This window comes from Cherax quadricarinatus, chromosome 96 (genome assembly GCF_038502225.1).
Source record: "Cherax quadricarinatus isolate ZL_2023a chromosome 96, ASM3850222v1, whole genome shotgun sequence".
Classification (NCBI taxonomy): Eukaryota; Metazoa; Arthropoda; class Malacostraca; order Decapoda; family Parastacidae; genus Cherax; species Cherax quadricarinatus.
Window position 1 is genome coordinate 2,613,539 of NC_091387.1, and position 19,147 is coordinate 2,632,685.

Consider the following 19,147-nt stretch of genomic DNA (forward strand, 5'->3'; position numbering starts at 1 on the left):
TGTAGAACATAATTTGTTTGTCATAAATTTGTAAGATGTCTAGTATATCTGGCAAAACCACTGTTGAACTTTCATCCAATGTACACTTCACTCTGAAGGAGGGGCGGAGATATGTTGCAGTTTTTGAACTGTTGTGTCGGCATGCCTCTGGTAAGACAGTGATGGAGTGAGTGTTGATGAAAGAGTTTCTTCTGTTTTGGATCACCCTACCTCAGTGGGAAATGGCCAATGTGTTGTGTATCTTTATACATATATACTTCTAAACTGTTGTGTTCTGAGCACCTCTGCAAAAACAGTGATTATGTGTGAGTGTGGTGAAAGTGTTGAATGATGATGAAAGTATTTTCTTTTTGGGGATTTTCTTTCTTTTTGGGTCACCCTGCCTCAGTGGGAGACAGCCGACTTGTTAAAAATATATATATATATACTATGTGTATTTGAATGTGAATGTTTGTATACACGTTTATCAATTTTTACCTTTGGTATTTTTTAATATACCTGTAATATCTACTTTCAAATTCCATGGAAAAGTGGGTTGGAAATCTTCCTCATTAAGCGATGCATGTTATGGAGGGTGATGGAAATACCAGGAGGCAGGGTTAGTAACCTTTTCTGCTGTATCATTGTCATGGAGGGTGATAGAAATACCAGGAGGCAGGGCTGGTAACCCCTTCTGCTGTATCATTGTCATGGAGAGTGATGGAAATACCAGGAGGCAGGGCTGGTAACCCCTTCTGCTGTATCATTGTCATGGAGGGTGATAGAAATACCAGGAGGCAGGGCTGGTAACCCCTTCTGCTGTATCATTGTCATGGAGAGTGATGGAAATACCAGGAGGCAGGGCTGGTAACCCCTTCTGCTGTATCATTGTCATGGAGAGTGATGGAAATACCAGGAGGCAGGGCTGGTAACCCCTTCTGCTGTATCATTGTCATGGAGAGTGATGGAAATACCAGGAGGCAGGGCTGGTAACCCCTTCTGCTGTATCATTGTCATGGAGAGTGATGGAAATACCAGGAGGCAGGGCTGGTAACCCCTTCTGCTGTATCATTGTCATGGAGAGTGATGGAAATACCAGGAGGCAGGGCTGGTAACCCCTTCTGCTGTATCATTGTCATGGAGAGTGATGGAAATACCAGGAGGCAGGGCTGGTAACCCCTTCTGCTGTATCATTGTCATGGAGAGTGATGGAAATACCAGGAGGCAGGGCTGGTAACCCCTTCTGCTGTATCATTGTCATGGAGAGTGATGGAAATACTAGGAGGCAGGGCTGGTAACCCCTTCTGCTGTATCATTGTCATGGAGAGTGATGGAAATACCAGGAGGCAGGGCTGGCAACCCCTTCTGCTGTATCATTTACGATACTTAGAGAAAACGAAGGAAATATTAAAGATGGAATGTTTGAATGTATATGGATGTAGCACAAATAAGAAATACCGTCATTGATTATTAATGTTATGAACTGAAAGAAGCTGGATATCCCATCATGACTCGTGAAATCATAATAATGCGATTGCAAACAAACCACAGAACATGTTGGATTGAACCCACGGCCGAGTGGCTTACGCACTGGTCTGGAGTTTTAGGACCCACTTTCCATGGGTTCAAACCCCACCTGTTCTGTGGTTTGGATGTCCTAAGACTTACCAAAACGCAGCTAAAATGGTTGGGAGAATTTGATTGAGGTGTAGTAAATTGGATTAAATCAAGCATATCTGAGAGAATGAGAGCTACAGAAAGAATAGCGGTAATATTAAATGACCAACAATAGAAGGAAAGGAAAGGAGGGAGTATTAAGTGTCCATATTCAAGAATTATGTAGATTAGAATTAAGCTGGGATGTGAGAAGTAGATTTTAATTGTATTCATTTACCTAGGATAGGAGTGTATTATTATTATAATCAGAAAGAAGCTCTAAACCACAAGGGTTATACAGCGAGGAGAGGAGTATAGAGGAGAGAGATTCTGGTGGTATTAAAGGATTGTATAGAGAGTTTTGAACTTGGTGAGAGAGTAAATATTTACAATGTCATGACTGCAGGATATTCAGATAAGGGTGTAGGTAGATAAAGGAGCATAGCAAATTCATGTTGTATGTTAGTAACAGTGTATTATGAAAAACATATTAGAGCAGCTTTTGTCATGTTAAGATCAGATTTTGTTTGCATTTTTAACCCTGGAGAGTTAGCTACCCAGGATAGCCCAAGAAAGGCAGTGCATCATCGAGGGACTGTCTTATTTCCACTGGGGTCCTTAATCTTGTTCCCCAGGATGCAGCCCACACCAGTCGACTAACACCCAGGTACCTACTTGCTGGGTAAACAGGGACAGTAGGTGTAAGGAAACACACCCAATGTTTTCACCCTTGCTGGGGATTGAACCACAGATACACACTGTGCGAGGCAAGAGCGTTGCCTACCAGGCCATGGGACACTGTGGTACTCTTGTCAAGATTGAATTTTCAAATATAAGAGTGTATACAATGACTCAAAATGACTAGCAGCTTGTGTACATTGGAAATATACGGGGACCCGAATGTTAAAGTGAGAGAGAGACAGTTGTACGAAACTAACAATGAAGGACCTCGAATTTAATTATGTTACAAAAAAAAGTTTGGTAATAAGTAATACATTACTTAGAATTTAAATATGTATATGAGGTATGATAAAGTGCTCAACAGCTGTTTGCTAAATTATTTATTGGTAGACAAAAGATTGATGGGTAGACTTCTGGAGGTGAATGTTTTTGAGGAGCGACTGTCAAGTTCCCTCAAGGTCAGATATAACCAACTACCCAAACCATGTCACAATGGGAGGGTGTGGAGGTATATGGTCATCTGCAGTGAATCAAAATATTTTAAAATCGAGTGAATTAAAATATTTTTCAGAGCTTTTCAGTTATAATAAGATTGACTATGATTTATTCTGAATGCGAATACATGTATACGTATGTATGTGTGTGTATGTATATGTATATATATACATATTTATATTATTTATTTATCCATTACAAATTTAATCTAATTAGTAAGATTTGATAAATATTGTGCTAAAGAATAGTGTACGTACTATATGTAATTTTGAGCTGCATTTGTAAATAAGAATTTTTTGTAAGAAATGAAGATATTGAGAGCGGTCATTGTTAAATATATACCTGCATGAAATATATCATACTAATAATTATGTGAAATAACCTCAAGTAAACAAGTGAGAATAGCTTTGAATAATTGACTGAGCAAATGTGAAAATGTGAGATATTAACCCTTAAACGGTCCAAAGAGATCGACATTCAAATTCGTAGTGCTACAAAAGTAGATCTATTTTTTTTTGCATATTTTCAAATTTAACAAAAAAAAATGTAGGTAAAAGTTTTTTTTACACGTTTTCAAATGTAAAACGAAAAAGAAGATCTACATTTTTTTACATTCTTTCAGATGTTGAAAAAACGTATATATACGTTTGGACCATTTAAGGGTTAAAAATAAGTGAGAGTGTATTGATATTGCATGCTTATGACAAAAAAAAACTATATATATTTATTATACATTATTTCCAAAATAACTTTAGAGAAATAAGATCTATGGGTTGTGACTGCTAATACAACCATTCTCCCCTTCCCCCTGCGTCATCCCCTCCAGCCCTGCTGAAGATGGGACGGTGACAGTAGGGTTAGTTATATACACTTGTCTCCCATCTGCCATCCATACTCCTTACTTGCCACTGTATTATGGATTCTCTTTTTCAGTTTCTTCTCTAGTATGCAGTTCAGATTTGGAGGAAATCATTATGTGAAGATAGAAATACAAGTTGATAAATGGGCTTTTGTTGGACATTGTTTTACATTGTATGGTCTACAATTAGCAGAACATTGTTGCAAAATAAGCTTTTGTTGGACATTGTTTTACACTGTATGGTCTACACTTAGCAAAACATTGTTGCAAAATAAGCTTTTGTTAGACATTGTTTTACACTGTATGATCTACACTTAGCAGAACATTGTTGCAAAATAAGCTTTTGTTGGACATTGTTTTACATTGTACAGTCTACACTTAGCAGAACATTGTTGCAAAATAAGCTTTTGTTGGACATTGTTTTACACTGTATGGTCTACACTTAGCAGAACATTGTTGCAAAATAAGCTTTTGTTGGACATTGTTTTACACTGTATGGTCTACAATTAGCAGAACATTGTTGCAAAATAAGCTTTTGTTGGACATTGTTTTACACTGTATGGTCTACAATTAGCAGAACATTGTTGCAAAATAAGCTTTTGTTGGACATTGTTTTACGTTGTACAGTCTACACTTAGCAGAACATTGTTGCAAAATAAGCTTTTGTTGGACATTGTTTTACGCAATAGTGGTCTACACATAGCAAAACATTGTTTCAGATTGAAGTTTTTTTTTTTCAACTTGTATCTTTCTCTTCTTACTTGTTGGCAATATGCTGGTTTCCAAAATAATTGGAAAAAAAAATTAGAATTTTTTGATCAAAGTCCTTAAAATTATGCTTTCTTAACTTTGAATTTTGAAAAGGCTGTGAAAAAGACCTCTGATAATAACACATTATGCCTGCAGTATTTTTGTATACTTCATGGAAATTTTGCATACTGGTTTTTAATGATATGGTTCTTGAGGTTGTAAAGCATGAAAAGGCTAAAACGTGCGCATGTGGGAGCCTGGATGCGGTGGTCATTCTGTGCTGTTTGGAAGTTGCAGTCACTCACTCCTTCGCTGTATAACCCGCACTATTATTCCCTTAACCTGACTTAATGAGTGACATTCAGAATTACTTATGAGAGTTATGTTAACAGTGTGAGCATTAGGAATTCCCATGATCCTTATCAAAGAGAATAAAAGTCACTATATAGGAGGACCCTGTATATACAGTACCTCCTTTTGGTGTTCCACGTTTTCATTGGCTTTAAATTAAGATAAGATAAGATAAGATTTCGTTCGGATTTTTAACCCCGGAGGGTTCATTCAGTGCGTCATCGAGGACTGTCTAACTTATTTCCATTGGGGTCCTTAATCTTGTCCCCCAGGATGCGACCCACACCAGTCGACTAACACCCAGGTACCTATTTGCTGCTAGGTGAACAGGACAACAGGTGTAAGGAAACGTGTCGAAATGTTTCCACCCGCCGGGAATCGAACCCTGGCCCTCCGCGTGTGAAGCGGGAGCTTTAGCCACCAGGCCACCGGGCCATTATTCATTTTATTCTGCCCACCAGTGGGGGGAACAATAGCTCATTTGAAAGCCAATGAAAACCTGGAATGTCAAAAAGTGGTACTGTATATGTAGAGTCCTTCTGTACTGTGGCTGGAACAATTCACTCATGATTCACAAAGTACAGATGATTTAGAATACATTTCATTCTTTGATAGGCATAATAATGGTCTAGAGTGAATTGACATGTATTCTAAAGTTCATCTTTAATTTGTGGTTCACTTGTCAATTATCAAATATATTTGTTTGTGTTCACTTGGAATACTCATCCTCATATCTGTTATAGATATGTAATTGTGAATGTCACATTAACTTACCTATTTGGCTACCCATGTTTCGAGTTGGACAATGTTGCATCACAGTGGTTGTGGTAAATATTCTAATGTATATCATTTTAGTTTATTGTTAAATATTCCTCGATGTGGGATAATTTATTCATATAATTATTTCCTTGCTATTGATATTCTTATTTTTATAGATATTGAGTTAATATTAGCTCTTCAGATAGATTGGTAAAATTTTTGATGATTTATTATAAATAAAATATTGCTACTGATAAAATTTGGTTAAATTATTACATAATACACAATACAGTAATTAATTTTTGTGTAACACAGTCATTCCTTAATTGAAATTACAAGATATTAGTACAATTATACAAGTCTGTTTACTGACTTGTTTCAAAATGACTTCAACAACTTGCTGTTTAACCTTATCAGCAGAAACCATAAAAATGAAATGTGTTATTGATGTCACTGGCCACTCTGGTCGAGTTTGCACAGTCAGTCTTTATTCTGACACAAAAAAAGAAAGAATTAAGACTTACTCTGCAAGTCTTACTTATTGGCTCTGCTAGTCTTACACACAATATTTCTTTCTGAAATATACAGAATGTAGTTTACAGGTAATTAAATACTGTTAAGCACAGAAGTCACTAACTAGTTTTACTTATCGGCACAAAAAAGTCACTTATTTATCGGCAACATTTGCCAATCAGACCACATTAACCACTGTGATAAAACACATTGAAGTGATAAGCCTCAGTGTATCCCTGCTATCTTGCACACTGGCTTTAGAAAGGAGGTGTACTTTGTCATGTACGACTGTAATGCAGTGTTGTGCAGTATAACATTTTATACGTGGCCAACAGGACGTGCCACCAGGTAGAGGCCCAAAGAAGACAGCCATTACTGTACTTTGTAATTAAAGTAATGTAAAATTAGAATACTGAATATCAGTATTTATACATCTTATAAATTTATACTAGAATTAATATTGACGATGGACAAAGAGGAGAATTCCAATTGTTCTTATTCTTAGATGCAGTCAATGGTGGGTTTAGATTAATTAATATCATGTTCAGTAAAGTATCCATTGAACATGTGTACTGCTCGAAGATGTTAGTCTTAGAATTTATGCATTACTTATTATAATGTGAAGATTATGAATAAATAAGGGTTTATTTACTGCCTTTTCTGGCTTAATATAGTGTAGTTTAAAAGGCTTATAGTAATTTTCTGACACTTGTTAACACGTTACTGAAGAGTTGTACTAGTGGATCTTTTCACTGATGACAAAATTTGCTATTTGCTACTTTTGGCTGACATTTGTATTCAATTAGGACTAAGGAACTAGTGTTAATTAAAACTGATGAACAAAAAAACCATGTTTCTCTTAATATTGATAAAGTAATAGCTGCAATGTAAGATACTAGCAGCAACAAGACACTGGTCCTAAACCACAGTGCTGGAAAGGTTTATCTCTAGTCTGTAATGGTAATCAATGAGATAATACTCCTTCAAGTTCTCACCTGATATCATTCTATCTTTTATCCATAGCCAAGAACAGACTCAAGGCCAAATAGCCCCTAACGTACCGTTTCCAACAAGGTTTGTTATATGATAAAGTAGTATAGAATATTACATTTTCTGGTAACTTGATCTAGAGCAATTTCTCATTTATATAGTTGCTAGAAATACACAACACATTTTGAATATTTTTATTGGCATATGGGTAATTAGATTGCCAGTGTTTTGGCTATTTCTTTTATTACCAATGAAGATTGCCATGCTTTATGAAGACAAGCATTTCTCTGCAATTTTGAAGTCATCTTGTTCAATACTCACTCATGCATTGTGCACCAGTAACTTGAAATGTTATAATGATCTCTGATAAAAAATATAACTAATGGGGTGAATTCTAGTGCTCTCTGGGCCAGATATGTTTAGTCACCTTTGGTGAATTATATTGTTTCTAAATTTGATGATCATTATTTAAACTTTGGACTTGATACGATGACATTGTCTTCATTCCAAGTTACTTTTCACTGAATTCAAAACAACTGGACATGTGTCAAGCATCTTGGGAGTATGCATGGTAGTGAGTTCTTCCCCAAAACAATTAGACCACTTTATCAATATATCGTGAATGAAACTGAGACTAACTTATTTTTTCTTCTGCTTATTTTATTGCAGGCAAATAGCACCAATATGTTCTCTATATTTATCTTATGGTTATGTCATTATTCTTTCTTCTTTATTGACAGCTGTCCATCAATAGTACTTGCTAGCACATAAAATATATACATTTCTTTATTAGGTGATCAAGTTTTTTCATTGTAATAATGACTGCATTCTGTTTATGGTACAACAACATTATACCATACTGTATGTTATTGGATCCATCATTTCGGCTGTAATGCATTAACCTAGAAAATAAGCCTCGTCATGGCAGCACACATATTTATTGTTGTGACAACAGACATCACATTGGGGAAGGTAAAACTTGAATAGTTTTTTGGAGCCAATAGTCCTTGGTTACCCCCACATACCTGTGTGCACCCCAACCTTCCAGTTTCCTTATGTTTCTTAGGCATGATGAGAACTACCATGTACCAACACCACAAAAGAAATCTTCACATGACCATATTTAAAATAGCATAATAATTTGTGTGAGCGGTTGGCTTTTGCCACCTATTTTTATGTGTGTGTGTGTACGTGTGCAAGGTGCCACGATTTCTTTTGTGTGTGAGTGGGTCCAGACCCGGCATGGTGGGTCTGGTAGGATCTGGCGTCGCCGTTCCCCCAACCCCTTGGACAGAGGTTCGGGTGGATCATAACTGCACGGCGGCGCCACTCATAATTACGATCCTCGTAACAGTAATGGGCGGTGGGGTCAACACCTCATAGACAGGGTCACTCACCAAACCCATAAAGCAGTGAAGGTGTGCCCAGAGGACAGCATCAGCTCTTGCAGTACTTGTAAGTCCCGCCCACACAGCCACTACATAACAATTCTCTCTTCACTTTTCACTTCCATTGATTTTTAGTAAATTTTTTATCTCTGAATTTAAAATATTAAAGATTTCTGACATTTTTTTAATTATTTGTTTGTATAACATATAACACACACACACACACACACACACACATGTAAACATTGACCATTGGATAACACATGATCTGTTGAACATGTTTTGCTAAATTATGGCATATTTTTGGTGTACATGCCATAAAAATGGGTTTATGCAATGAAGTACATGTAGGGGTATATGTGGCATGCAATGTGGTCTTTACCCTACATGTCAGAGTGAGCCCATTGTCTTAAGGGTGGTGGTGGATGAGGGTATGGGTGGAGGTGGGTGAGGGAATGGGTGAAGGAAGGTGAGTGAGGACTAGGATGTATGGGCAGCAAGGTGTAAAAAAACGCACAGAGGTGTGTGAAAAATGGGTGTTGGCATTGGGCGTGCTGGGTAATGGGTTAGAACAGCCAGGATCTGGGCTACATGCATATGCATTTGATACCATACAATGTGCTATGTTCATACATATTTAATGCCATACAATGTGCTATGTTTAAACACATTTAATACCATGCCACATGCTACATTCATACACATTTAATACCATACCACATGCTATGTACATACACATTTAATACCATAGCATGTGCTACATTTATACATGTCCAATACCATACCTTGGCCACATGCCTTTGCCCATACTATTCCAGCCAGCAACCTCCACCCTCCCCACACCTTCACCCACATAATCCCAACAAACAACCCACCCATACCCCCTCTCCCCTCCATGACCCAGCATCCTCCACCTCCTAACACCAGCCTCCACTCGTTCCCCCCACCATTTGATCTTCACCTCCCACAACATCAGCCCCTCATTCCCCACCTCTTAGTCCCCTACCCCAACATTAAACCCTCTCACCTCAACCACTCTAACCCCTCCTTTATAACTTCCATGCCATTGCAATGAGTAGAACAACAAAACAATAAAATAACTGCTTGTAGAGATGTTGTTGCAAGATTTTTCATGTACATCACCACATCAACCTTCAATTACATTATTATTATTTTTTTTTTCAAAATTTTGAGACATAAAAAATTTGGTTGGTCTAATAAACGTAACCCTATTTTCCCCATATGTTCTTCAGTTCGGTTTACACGATTTTTTTTATTACACCATTTTCAAGAATGTAACTTTTGTGTTATCCAATGGTGTTCTGTATGTATGCATGTGTGTGTGTATGTGTGTGTATATATATATATATATATATATATATATATATATATATATATATATATATATATATATATATATATATATATATATATATATATATATATATATATATATATATATATATATATATATATATATATATATATATATATATATATATATATATATATATATATATATATATATATATATATATATATATATATATATATATATCACAGACATACACACCATACACAGTTACACAAACATGTACACACATATATTGCAATTACCACTTGTTACCTTGGCTAATGTGCTCGGGACCTCTGCCAGACTACATGTTGTAACTTCACTTTACTCCATCTTTGGAAGATCTACAAGTTGATCAACAAGAAGAATGATGCTTTGCAAAAAAAAAAAAAAGGCACCACTGCATGGCAGGTTTTACGAAATGCATCTGTCATGTCCACTTTATTCCTTTGATTAATTTTTGCTTGATGCATCCCTGTCTATGGTTTACTTTATTGACACTCTAGATTAAGGTAAAATATGAAGTACCTGTATTAATAAAATAGATTATTATATGTAACAGTATTATATTTTAGCTGCACTGTAAAATTTTAGATTATATTGCATATAGATGATATCTTTAGAAAAACATTACACATGTATCGTAATAAATAATGTAGTAGAGTATTTCAGACCTTTACGAAGTAGATACGTTATTATTGATCATGTTGTGCATAGTCTTAATATGCTACTCTATATAAATGAAATATCAGGCTGATTCTCTTGTCATTAATCCTTGAGTAAAATTTTTGGCTCCTGTATTATGGCTGAGGAGTAATTGAAATAATGTTCTGATGGCTCTAGGGCATACACCCTGCCATAGATTTATACACGATTGGCTGTTACAGCTTTCATTGTGCAGTACAAAAATAATTTCTCTATGAAAAGTTTATAGCTAAATATATTTGTGTGTCAAATTTTTTAGGCTTCAAGATTATAATACAGAAGGTCTTCAAGCAAATTATGTCGCACATATTGAAATTCAAAGACATTTCAAAGAAAAGTCTTCTCCTGACACTTGCGATTAACCTTTTTAACTTGGCCTGCCTTAATATGATCTTTTAATGACACAGACCTGACGGCGTGGGTACCGTCCTGGCAGAGGAGAAAGAGCGCTTCCAGGTTATTAAGGAGAGATTAAGAGTCTTGTTAGAGCATCAGATTACTAATTTTATGTAAGTATAATTTTCTCAGGTTACAGTTAATTCTCAGTATAATGGAAATAGCAGTTGATTTAGGGCAGTTGATTTAGAAACACTGAATAAAGTCTGGTTAACAAGTTGTCCATTAAAAATTTAAAGATTATTTATGTTTGTACAGGGATGAGTGACATTTAGGTGTGCATGCAGAAAGCCCCTTAGCATGCAGAGCATTTTGAGTGAACTTAGGCCTATCTAATAAGGGGTTGTAAGAGAAGTGAATGCTCGGGTGTTGGCAAGAGGTGTGGGGTTAAAAGATAATCTAACACAAGGTGGGAGTTGTCACAGTTGCTCTTTGCTGATGACACTGTGCTTTTGGGAGATTCTGAAGAGAAGTTGCAGAGGTTGGTAGATGAGTTTGGTAGAGTATGTAAAAGAAGGAAATTAAAAGTGAATATAGGAAAAAGTAAGATGAAGATAAAAAAAATTAGGTAACAAAAGATTGGATATCAGATTGGAGGGAGAGAGTATGGAGGAGGTGAATGTATTCAGATATTTAGGAGTGGACATGTCAGCGGATGGGTCTATGGAAGATGAGATGAATCAGAGAATTCACAAGGAGAAAAAGGTGAGTGGTGCATTGAAGAGTCTGTGGAGACAAAGAACTTTGTCCATGGAAGCAAAGAGGGGAATGTATGAGAGTATAGTTATACCAATGCTCTTATATGGGTGTGAAGCATGGGTGATGAATGTTGCAACAAGGAGAAGGCTGGAGGCAGTGGAAATGTCTTGTCTGAGGGCAATGTGTGGTGTGAATATAATGCAGAGAATTCGTAGTTTGGAAATTAGGAAGAGGTATGGGATTACCAAGACTATTATCCAGAGGGCTGAGGAGGGGCTGTTGAGGTGGCTCGGACATGTAGAGAGGATGGAACAAAATAGAATGACTTCAAGAGTGCATAAATTTGAAGTGGAGGGAAGGCAGGGGTAGAGGTCGGTCTAGGAAGGGTTAGAGGGAGGGGATAAAGGAGGTTTTGTGTGCAAGGGGTTTGGACTTCCAGCAAGCATGTGTGAGCATGTTGGATAGGAGCAAATGGAGACAAATGATGTTTAGGACTTGACGTGCTGTTGGAGTACGAGCAGGGTAATATTTATGTAGGGATTCAGGGAAACCAACAGGCCAGACTTGAGTCCTGGAGATGGGAAGTACAGTGCTGGCACTCTGAAGGAGGGGTGTTAATGTTGCAGTTTTATAACTGTAGTGTAAGCGAGCCTCTGGCAAGACAATGATAGAGTGAATGATTATGAAAATTTTTGGTGTGAAATGGCTGATGTGTTAATAATTAAAAAATATAATTGATTGCTTATACGTACAGTGGACCCCCGGTTAATGATATTTTTTCACTCCAGAAGTATGTTCAGGTGCCAGTACTGACTGAATTTGTTCCCATAAGGAATATTGTGAAGTAGATTAATCCATTTCAGACCCCCAAACATACACGTACAAACGCACTTACATAAATACACTTACATAATTGGTCGCATTCGGAGGTGATCGTTATGCGGGGGTCCACTGTATATACAGTCTCAAATATACGTTCATAACAAAACTTTATCTTCTCTATCCATTGCAGTCCTCCTATTAACCTTGTTATAATGAGGGTTTATTTATTGTTATAGTATAAATTGCAGTTTTTATTTGTTGTTATTTTTAGATTAGTATAATTCATTAATAATGTTTAGAGATGAAATGCAAGAACCCACATGTTCAAATTCAAATTCAAATTTTTTTTATGCTGTTCAAAGACAATGCAATAATAGTAGAATTACCAACAAAATTAATGTTAGGTTAATAATCCTCTCTACAAGACTTACTAAAGCCACATAGCATGACCTTATAAAATACTCAATTCTCTTTTATTCATTGTAACTCATCTAAAGACCACATGTACTGTTATTCCCTTATTAATCTTAAGTTAGTTTTAAGTTTGCCCTAAATGTCCTGCATATAAAGGTGATTTTGGCATGTACACCCAACTGTTATATTCCTTCGTACAAACATGTATCATGTCAAAATAAAATATTTTATTATTATTATTATTATTATTATTATTATTATTATTATTATTATTATTATTATTATTATTATTATTATTATTATTATTAAATGGACAGAGAGGCAACTAATGTGACATTTTATTGTGGCAATGTTGCACTCTCAAGGAGCTACAATAAAATGTCACATTAGTTGCATCTCTGCCATTTACCTTACAAAGATAGTGTACAAAACAAGCACAGGTTGAATGATAGCTCTGGGATTTCTGTGTTCCAATCAACATACTTCAGGATGTTGTAGTACTGCAGAAATGAGTAGGAAGTCCAAGCAAATTCGTTCAGGGGAATGAGTTACAGTGTTCCCATGAACGAATCTACCTAGAAACTAGAAACTCTACCTGAAAACTCTAGAACTGCAGACACATTCATCACTTTCAAAACTACAGTTAGAAAACATCTTATCTCCCTGATACACCCTGTCAACTAACTACATGATAACCACCTGGTGGTTCACATTTACACTCACTCACCCACTGACTATAAACACAGAAATACGAAACTTAATCTTAAAATAATGAATCCTAACTAGTCATAAGTTTGCCTATGATACTCCAATATAGACACCTTGTATTGTGCCAAAACAAAAGCATTCACATTGCTAAACTCACAAACTATAATGTAGTCACTTAGCCTTAATACCATAATCTGTAATAATTTAAAGTTTAGAATTAATCTAAGTCTGCCCGAAATGCCTAGCCATGCTAGGTGTCCTAGTGGCCCCCTCTGTAATTAGTATTTTAAAATATGTGAACCACACAATATTCAAAATCTGTAAACCCCACATTGTAATCCTTATAGAGAATAAACTTGATTGATTGATAGATTTCCTACTTATTTCTGCAACATTACAAGCTCCTGATGATGTGTTGATTGCAACACAAAAGCCTAGAGCTATCATTCAACTCTCCCTGTCATTGTTTTGCATCTTGTATCGCTTGTTTGCAATTATTGTATGAAGATAATGTAGTTTACATGTAGCCAAACAGTGGAAAAAATTATTACGTACTGTATATCTCAACTTCCGACTGAAGACCTCATCACTTGCTGATAATGACCTCAGTTAGGAGTTGAAATATACAATAAACTTAGTGTTCTCATTTGTGTTGACATGTGGGTTCCTGATGCTCACTGACAATTGTTCAGTACACCTCTTTTGCAACATATAAATAAATTTTTCACGTCAACAGGTATTGCTTCCCATTTGGTCGACCAGAAGGTGCCCTTAAAGCCACGTTATCCTTACTAGAGCAAGTATGTTCCCCAGTATTTTTTTCTTTGAATGACATTAATGTAGGATATAAGAATAAAAATGCTGAGAATTAGGTATCAAAGCTATACATAGATGAACAAGACTTTGTTAGACAACATTTATTCAGAGGTGGTGGTATTATTATTATTATTATTATTATTATTATTATTATTATTATTATTATTATGTACTGTATCATTGCAAATAAATTGTTTTTTTTTTTTTTTTTTTTTGAAAAAACATTAAGGACCCCAGTTTTATATAAAAGTTTATTTAATTTTTGCAGGAAACATTGGAAGATTTTATTTTTTAACACATGTATTATAATTTATATATATTACCTGCAAGAGCATATGAAACTACCACAGTGGCAAATCTTAAATATTGAAATGTTTGTGTCACAGGTCCTGATGAAGGATATAGTGACTCCCGTTCCTCCCGAGGAGGTGAGAGGCATGATCAAAAAGTGCCTCGAAAACGCTGCCCTCCTCAACTATACCCGTCTTTCATCCGAAACCAAAATTGAGGGTAAATATGGCAGTTGTGTATTCTTGGATCACTTGAGCTTCGAAAACTAAAACCTGCCATTTGCTCTCACAAGTTGATGAATGAGACACTTGAGCAACATTTGCACAGGCATCTCATGCACTGTAGTTTTCTTGCACTGTGAAGGAAACACATGGACTATAATTTTTCAAGTGTTCAGCTAAACTTGCGCTATATGGGGTCGTGTCATGGAAAGGTTTATTGTATATGAAAACAATTATATACAGTGGACCCCCGGTTTACGATATTATTTCATTCCAGAAGTATGTTCAGGTGCCAGTACTGAACGAATTTGTTCCCATAAGGAATATTGTGAATTAGATTAGTCCATTTCAGACCCCCAAACATACACGTACAAATGCACTTACATAAATACACTTACATAATTGGTCGCATTGGGAGGTGATTGTAAAGCAGGGGTCCACTGTATAGTTGAGATGCACTGATATCATAACAATAACAAGTACTGAACTGGGAGTAACTTTCTAGATAAGATAGTCCCCGAATCCTCATTTGGAAAAATGGTAATAATGAGACTGTGTGTCTTAAGGTTATGAATACATTCTCGACCCTCTTTCCGACCCATTTTTTTAAGCGTTCAACTACAGTGGTACCTCGGGATACGAACTTAATTTGTTCCAGAAGGCTGTTCGAGTGCCGATCTGTTTGAGTACCTAACGAATTTGTTCCTATAAGGAATAATGTAAATTAGATTACTCCCCCAAGAATACACTTACAAAAGTACTTACAAAAATACACTTACATAATTCTTCAAGTTTGTATCCCGAGGTACCACTGTAATTTAAATTCGTTTCCAGGCCAGAATACAGTGGAACCTCAAATATCGAACTTTCTTCAGTCCAGAAGGCTGTCCGAGTGCCATTACCGAACGAATTTATTCCTATCAGGAATAATGTAAATTAGATTAGTTCATTTCAGACCCTCAAAAATACACTTATAAAAGCACTTACAAAAATACACTTACATAATTGGTTGTGTTGGGAGCAGTTCGATTTTTGAGGTTCCACTGTATTTATCCTTCCAGCAAGACATTTAATTTCCCCCCTTTCAATCCATTAACCTCCTCTTGAGATAGGTAATACACTGCTTACATACCTCAGACTATTTATCTCTGTCCTGCTGTCAACCGTTGAAAATAACTTTTCGTATATTTTTTAACCCATAGGTGGAGACACAACCCTTCAAGGTAAACATTTTAGCATGGTAAATTTAATATTTTTATAATTCTTTGAGCATGGCTAATTAGTAAAGGATAGAAAGTTGCTCTCTAACTCTCATGTTGGTTGTAGTTGTGATGTAGTATGTAGTTTTCTAACCTTTTATGTTAGCTATGATATATAATGTAGTGTTGTAGCTCTCTAACTTTCATGTTATTTATGATGTATAATGTAGTTCTGTGATGTCGGGTTCATGTTGATGTTCCTGTATAGTACTCATTATTTTTTGGGTAATTATCCTTATGTAATTAATCTCCTCATGTACCTAGTGGCATTAGGTATGTAATTTCCTAATATTTTCATTGTCATCATGACCCTAATGGTTTTATGTATATAATAACCTTATGTAAATGCTGTCTTTACATTTTGTTCTTATATATATAATGTTTTTGTGTACCTAATATCTTCATGTATTAGTTTTTGCCTGATTTCAGTTATTGGGGTTGATTTGATGCTGGTGAAAGGCTCTTGATCCTATGAATTGGACCTGCCATCTTGTATCGTGGATTGAACCTGATTGCCTCTCATTCTCAGGCACTGTATGGTCAGTGCATTTGTACCTGTGAGGGAGGTAACATTTATGAAGGGATTTAGGGGAATTGGTCAACTGGACTTGAGTCCTGGAGGTTGGTAGTAAAGTGCCTGCACTCTAAAGGAGGGATGGAGGTGGGAAGTAAAGTGCCTGCACTCTGAAGGAGGGGTGGAGATATTTGCAGTTTGGTGGGTCATCTAAACTGTGATGCCAGCGCACACCTCTAGCAAGACGGTGATGGAGTGATTTCGAGTTACCCTACCTCGGTGGGAGACAGGTGGTGTTAAAAAAGGATAATAGTAATAACAATAACAATAATAATAATAATAGTAATAATTTCTATTTTTTATTGACACATTGGCTGTTTCCCACCAAGGTAAGGTGGCCCGAAAAAGAATAACTTTCATCATTCACTCCATCACTGTCTTGCCAGAGGCGTGCTTACACTACAGTTATATAACATGCAACATTAACAGCCCTCCTTCAGAGTGCAGACACTGTACTTCCCATCTCCAGGACTCAAGTCCAGCCTTCCGGTTTCCCTGAATCCCTTCATAAATATTACCTTGCTTAGTAATAATAATAACAAAAATAATACGAGGGTTTGTTGAGGTGGTCTGGTCATTTAGAGAGAATGGATCAAAGTAGAATGACATGGAGAGCGTATAAATCTGTAGGGGAAGGAGGGGTGGGTAGAGGTCATCCTCGAAAAGGTTGGAGGGACGGGGTAAAGGAGGTGTTGTGGATGAAGGGTTTGGACTTCCAGCAAGCGTGCGTGAGCGTGTTAGATAGGAGTGAATGGAGACAAATAGTATTTGGGACCTGACGAGCTGTTGGAGTGTGAGTGGGGTGATATTTAGTGAAGGGATTCAGGGAAACCAGTTATTTTATATAACCAGACTCGAGTCCTGGAAATGGGAAGCACAATGCCTGCACTCTGAAGGAGGGGTTTGAGATATTGGCAGTTTGGAGGGATATATTGTGTATTTTTATACGTATATACACCTACCATCCGACTTAGGACCTGCTCGACTTACGACCACTCGACTTACGACCATGTTTTTTTTGCCAAATTTCTGGGAAATAAACAACTATTTGTGTTGTACACAGTGTTTATTCTAAACTTTACAGTATAAAATACAGTACTAACAGCATAAAAAGTAAAGTAAAACATGAAATACCAAAATAAAACAATAAAATAAAGTAATTACAAAAATGTGATGTTGATATTCAGTAGTAAAGTTCGACTTACGTCCATTTCGACTTACGACCGGTTTCTCGGAACCGAACTCAGTCATAAGTCAGATGGTAGGTGTACTTCTAAACTGTTGTGTTCTGAGCACCTCTGCAAAAACAGTGATTATGTGCGAGTGAGGTGAAAGTGTTGAATGATGATGAAAGTATTTTCTTTTTGGGGATTTTCTTTCTTTTTGGGTCACCCTGCCTTGGTGGGAGACGACCGACTTGTTAAAAAAAAAAACAATAGTAATAATGTTTTAGGACTCTGTTACTCTTATCCAGCAAACTATTTACAAATATATATTGTATTTTACCTATTTCTCACTGCTTGTTTTCATACCTAGGGAATGATGGGTAATTAGTTTTGATGCACAGAAGGGGAGGGGTAGCTCCAGTTGCTCAGATCAAGAGCCCTTTGCCAGCATCAAGGGTCCCCTTGAAAGCCATGCTAATTATTGCTGTGTCTCATCCATTTTTTATTATGTTTCTTGATACATTTCTGTGTTTTAATCCTTTCGTAATTCTTTTATGTTTGAACCTGTTTGTTTTATATCAGTTTTCTTTGTGTGTTTTTTCATTGTTTGGGTCAAAATGTTACGAATAATGATTGCTGCAAAGTGAGAAGCATTTATCCAAGATGATTTTATTGAGATTAATAACCTGGATGGGTAGCAACCCCAGCTAACCCAAGAAAGCTGCTGTTGTAAGGAGATACATATGTTATACCCTCCACCACACATATTATACCCTCCACCACATATGTTATACCCTCCACTACACATATTATACCCTCCACCACATATGTTATACCCTCCACTACACATATTATACCCTCCACCACATATGTTATACCCTCCACCACACATATTATACCCTCCACCACATATGTTATACCCTCCACTACACATATTATACCCTCCACCACATATGTTATACCCTCCACTACACATATTATACCCTCCACCACATATGTTATACCCTCCACTACACATATTATACCCTCCACCACACATAACCTCCACCACACATATTATACCCTCCACCACACATATTATACCCTCCACCACATATGTTATACCCTCCACTACACATATTATACCCTCCACCACACATATTATACCCTCCACCACACATGTTATGTCCTCCACCACACATGTTATATCCACCACTACACATGCTATATCCACCGCTACACATGTTATATCCACCACTACACATGTTATACCCACTGCCACACATGTTATACCCACCACCACAAATGTTATACCCTCTGCC

At 36.6% G+C, this 19,147-nt stretch overlaps 1 protein-coding gene across 20 annotated transcripts in view; it reads left to right on the plus strand.

Annotated features, from left to right (window-relative positions):
- The window catches only part of Cadps (calcium-dependent secretion activator 1), a 445,541-nt gene that overhangs the window by 317,381 nt on the left and 109,013 nt on the right, over window positions 1–19,147 (plus strand). For 15 of the 20 annotated variants that reach the window (XM_070104970.1, XM_070104977.1, XM_070104972.1 and 12 more), the window contains 6 exons: window positions 3,638–3,667; window positions 7,067–7,117; window positions 10,888–10,989; window positions 14,256–14,319; window positions 14,722–14,845; window positions 16,050–16,070. In XM_070104970.1, the coding sequence (XP_069961071.1) occupies window positions 3,638–3,667; window positions 7,067–7,117; window positions 10,888–10,989; window positions 14,256–14,319; window positions 14,722–14,845; window positions 16,050–16,070 (392 nt within the window). The remainder of the gene's footprint in view (window positions 1–3,637; window positions 3,668–7,066; window positions 7,118–10,887; window positions 10,990–14,255; window positions 14,320–14,721; window positions 14,846–16,049; window positions 16,071–19,147) is intronic. The other 5 variants (XM_070104981.1, XM_070104982.1, XM_070104976.1 and 2 more) reach the window with 4 other exon arrangements.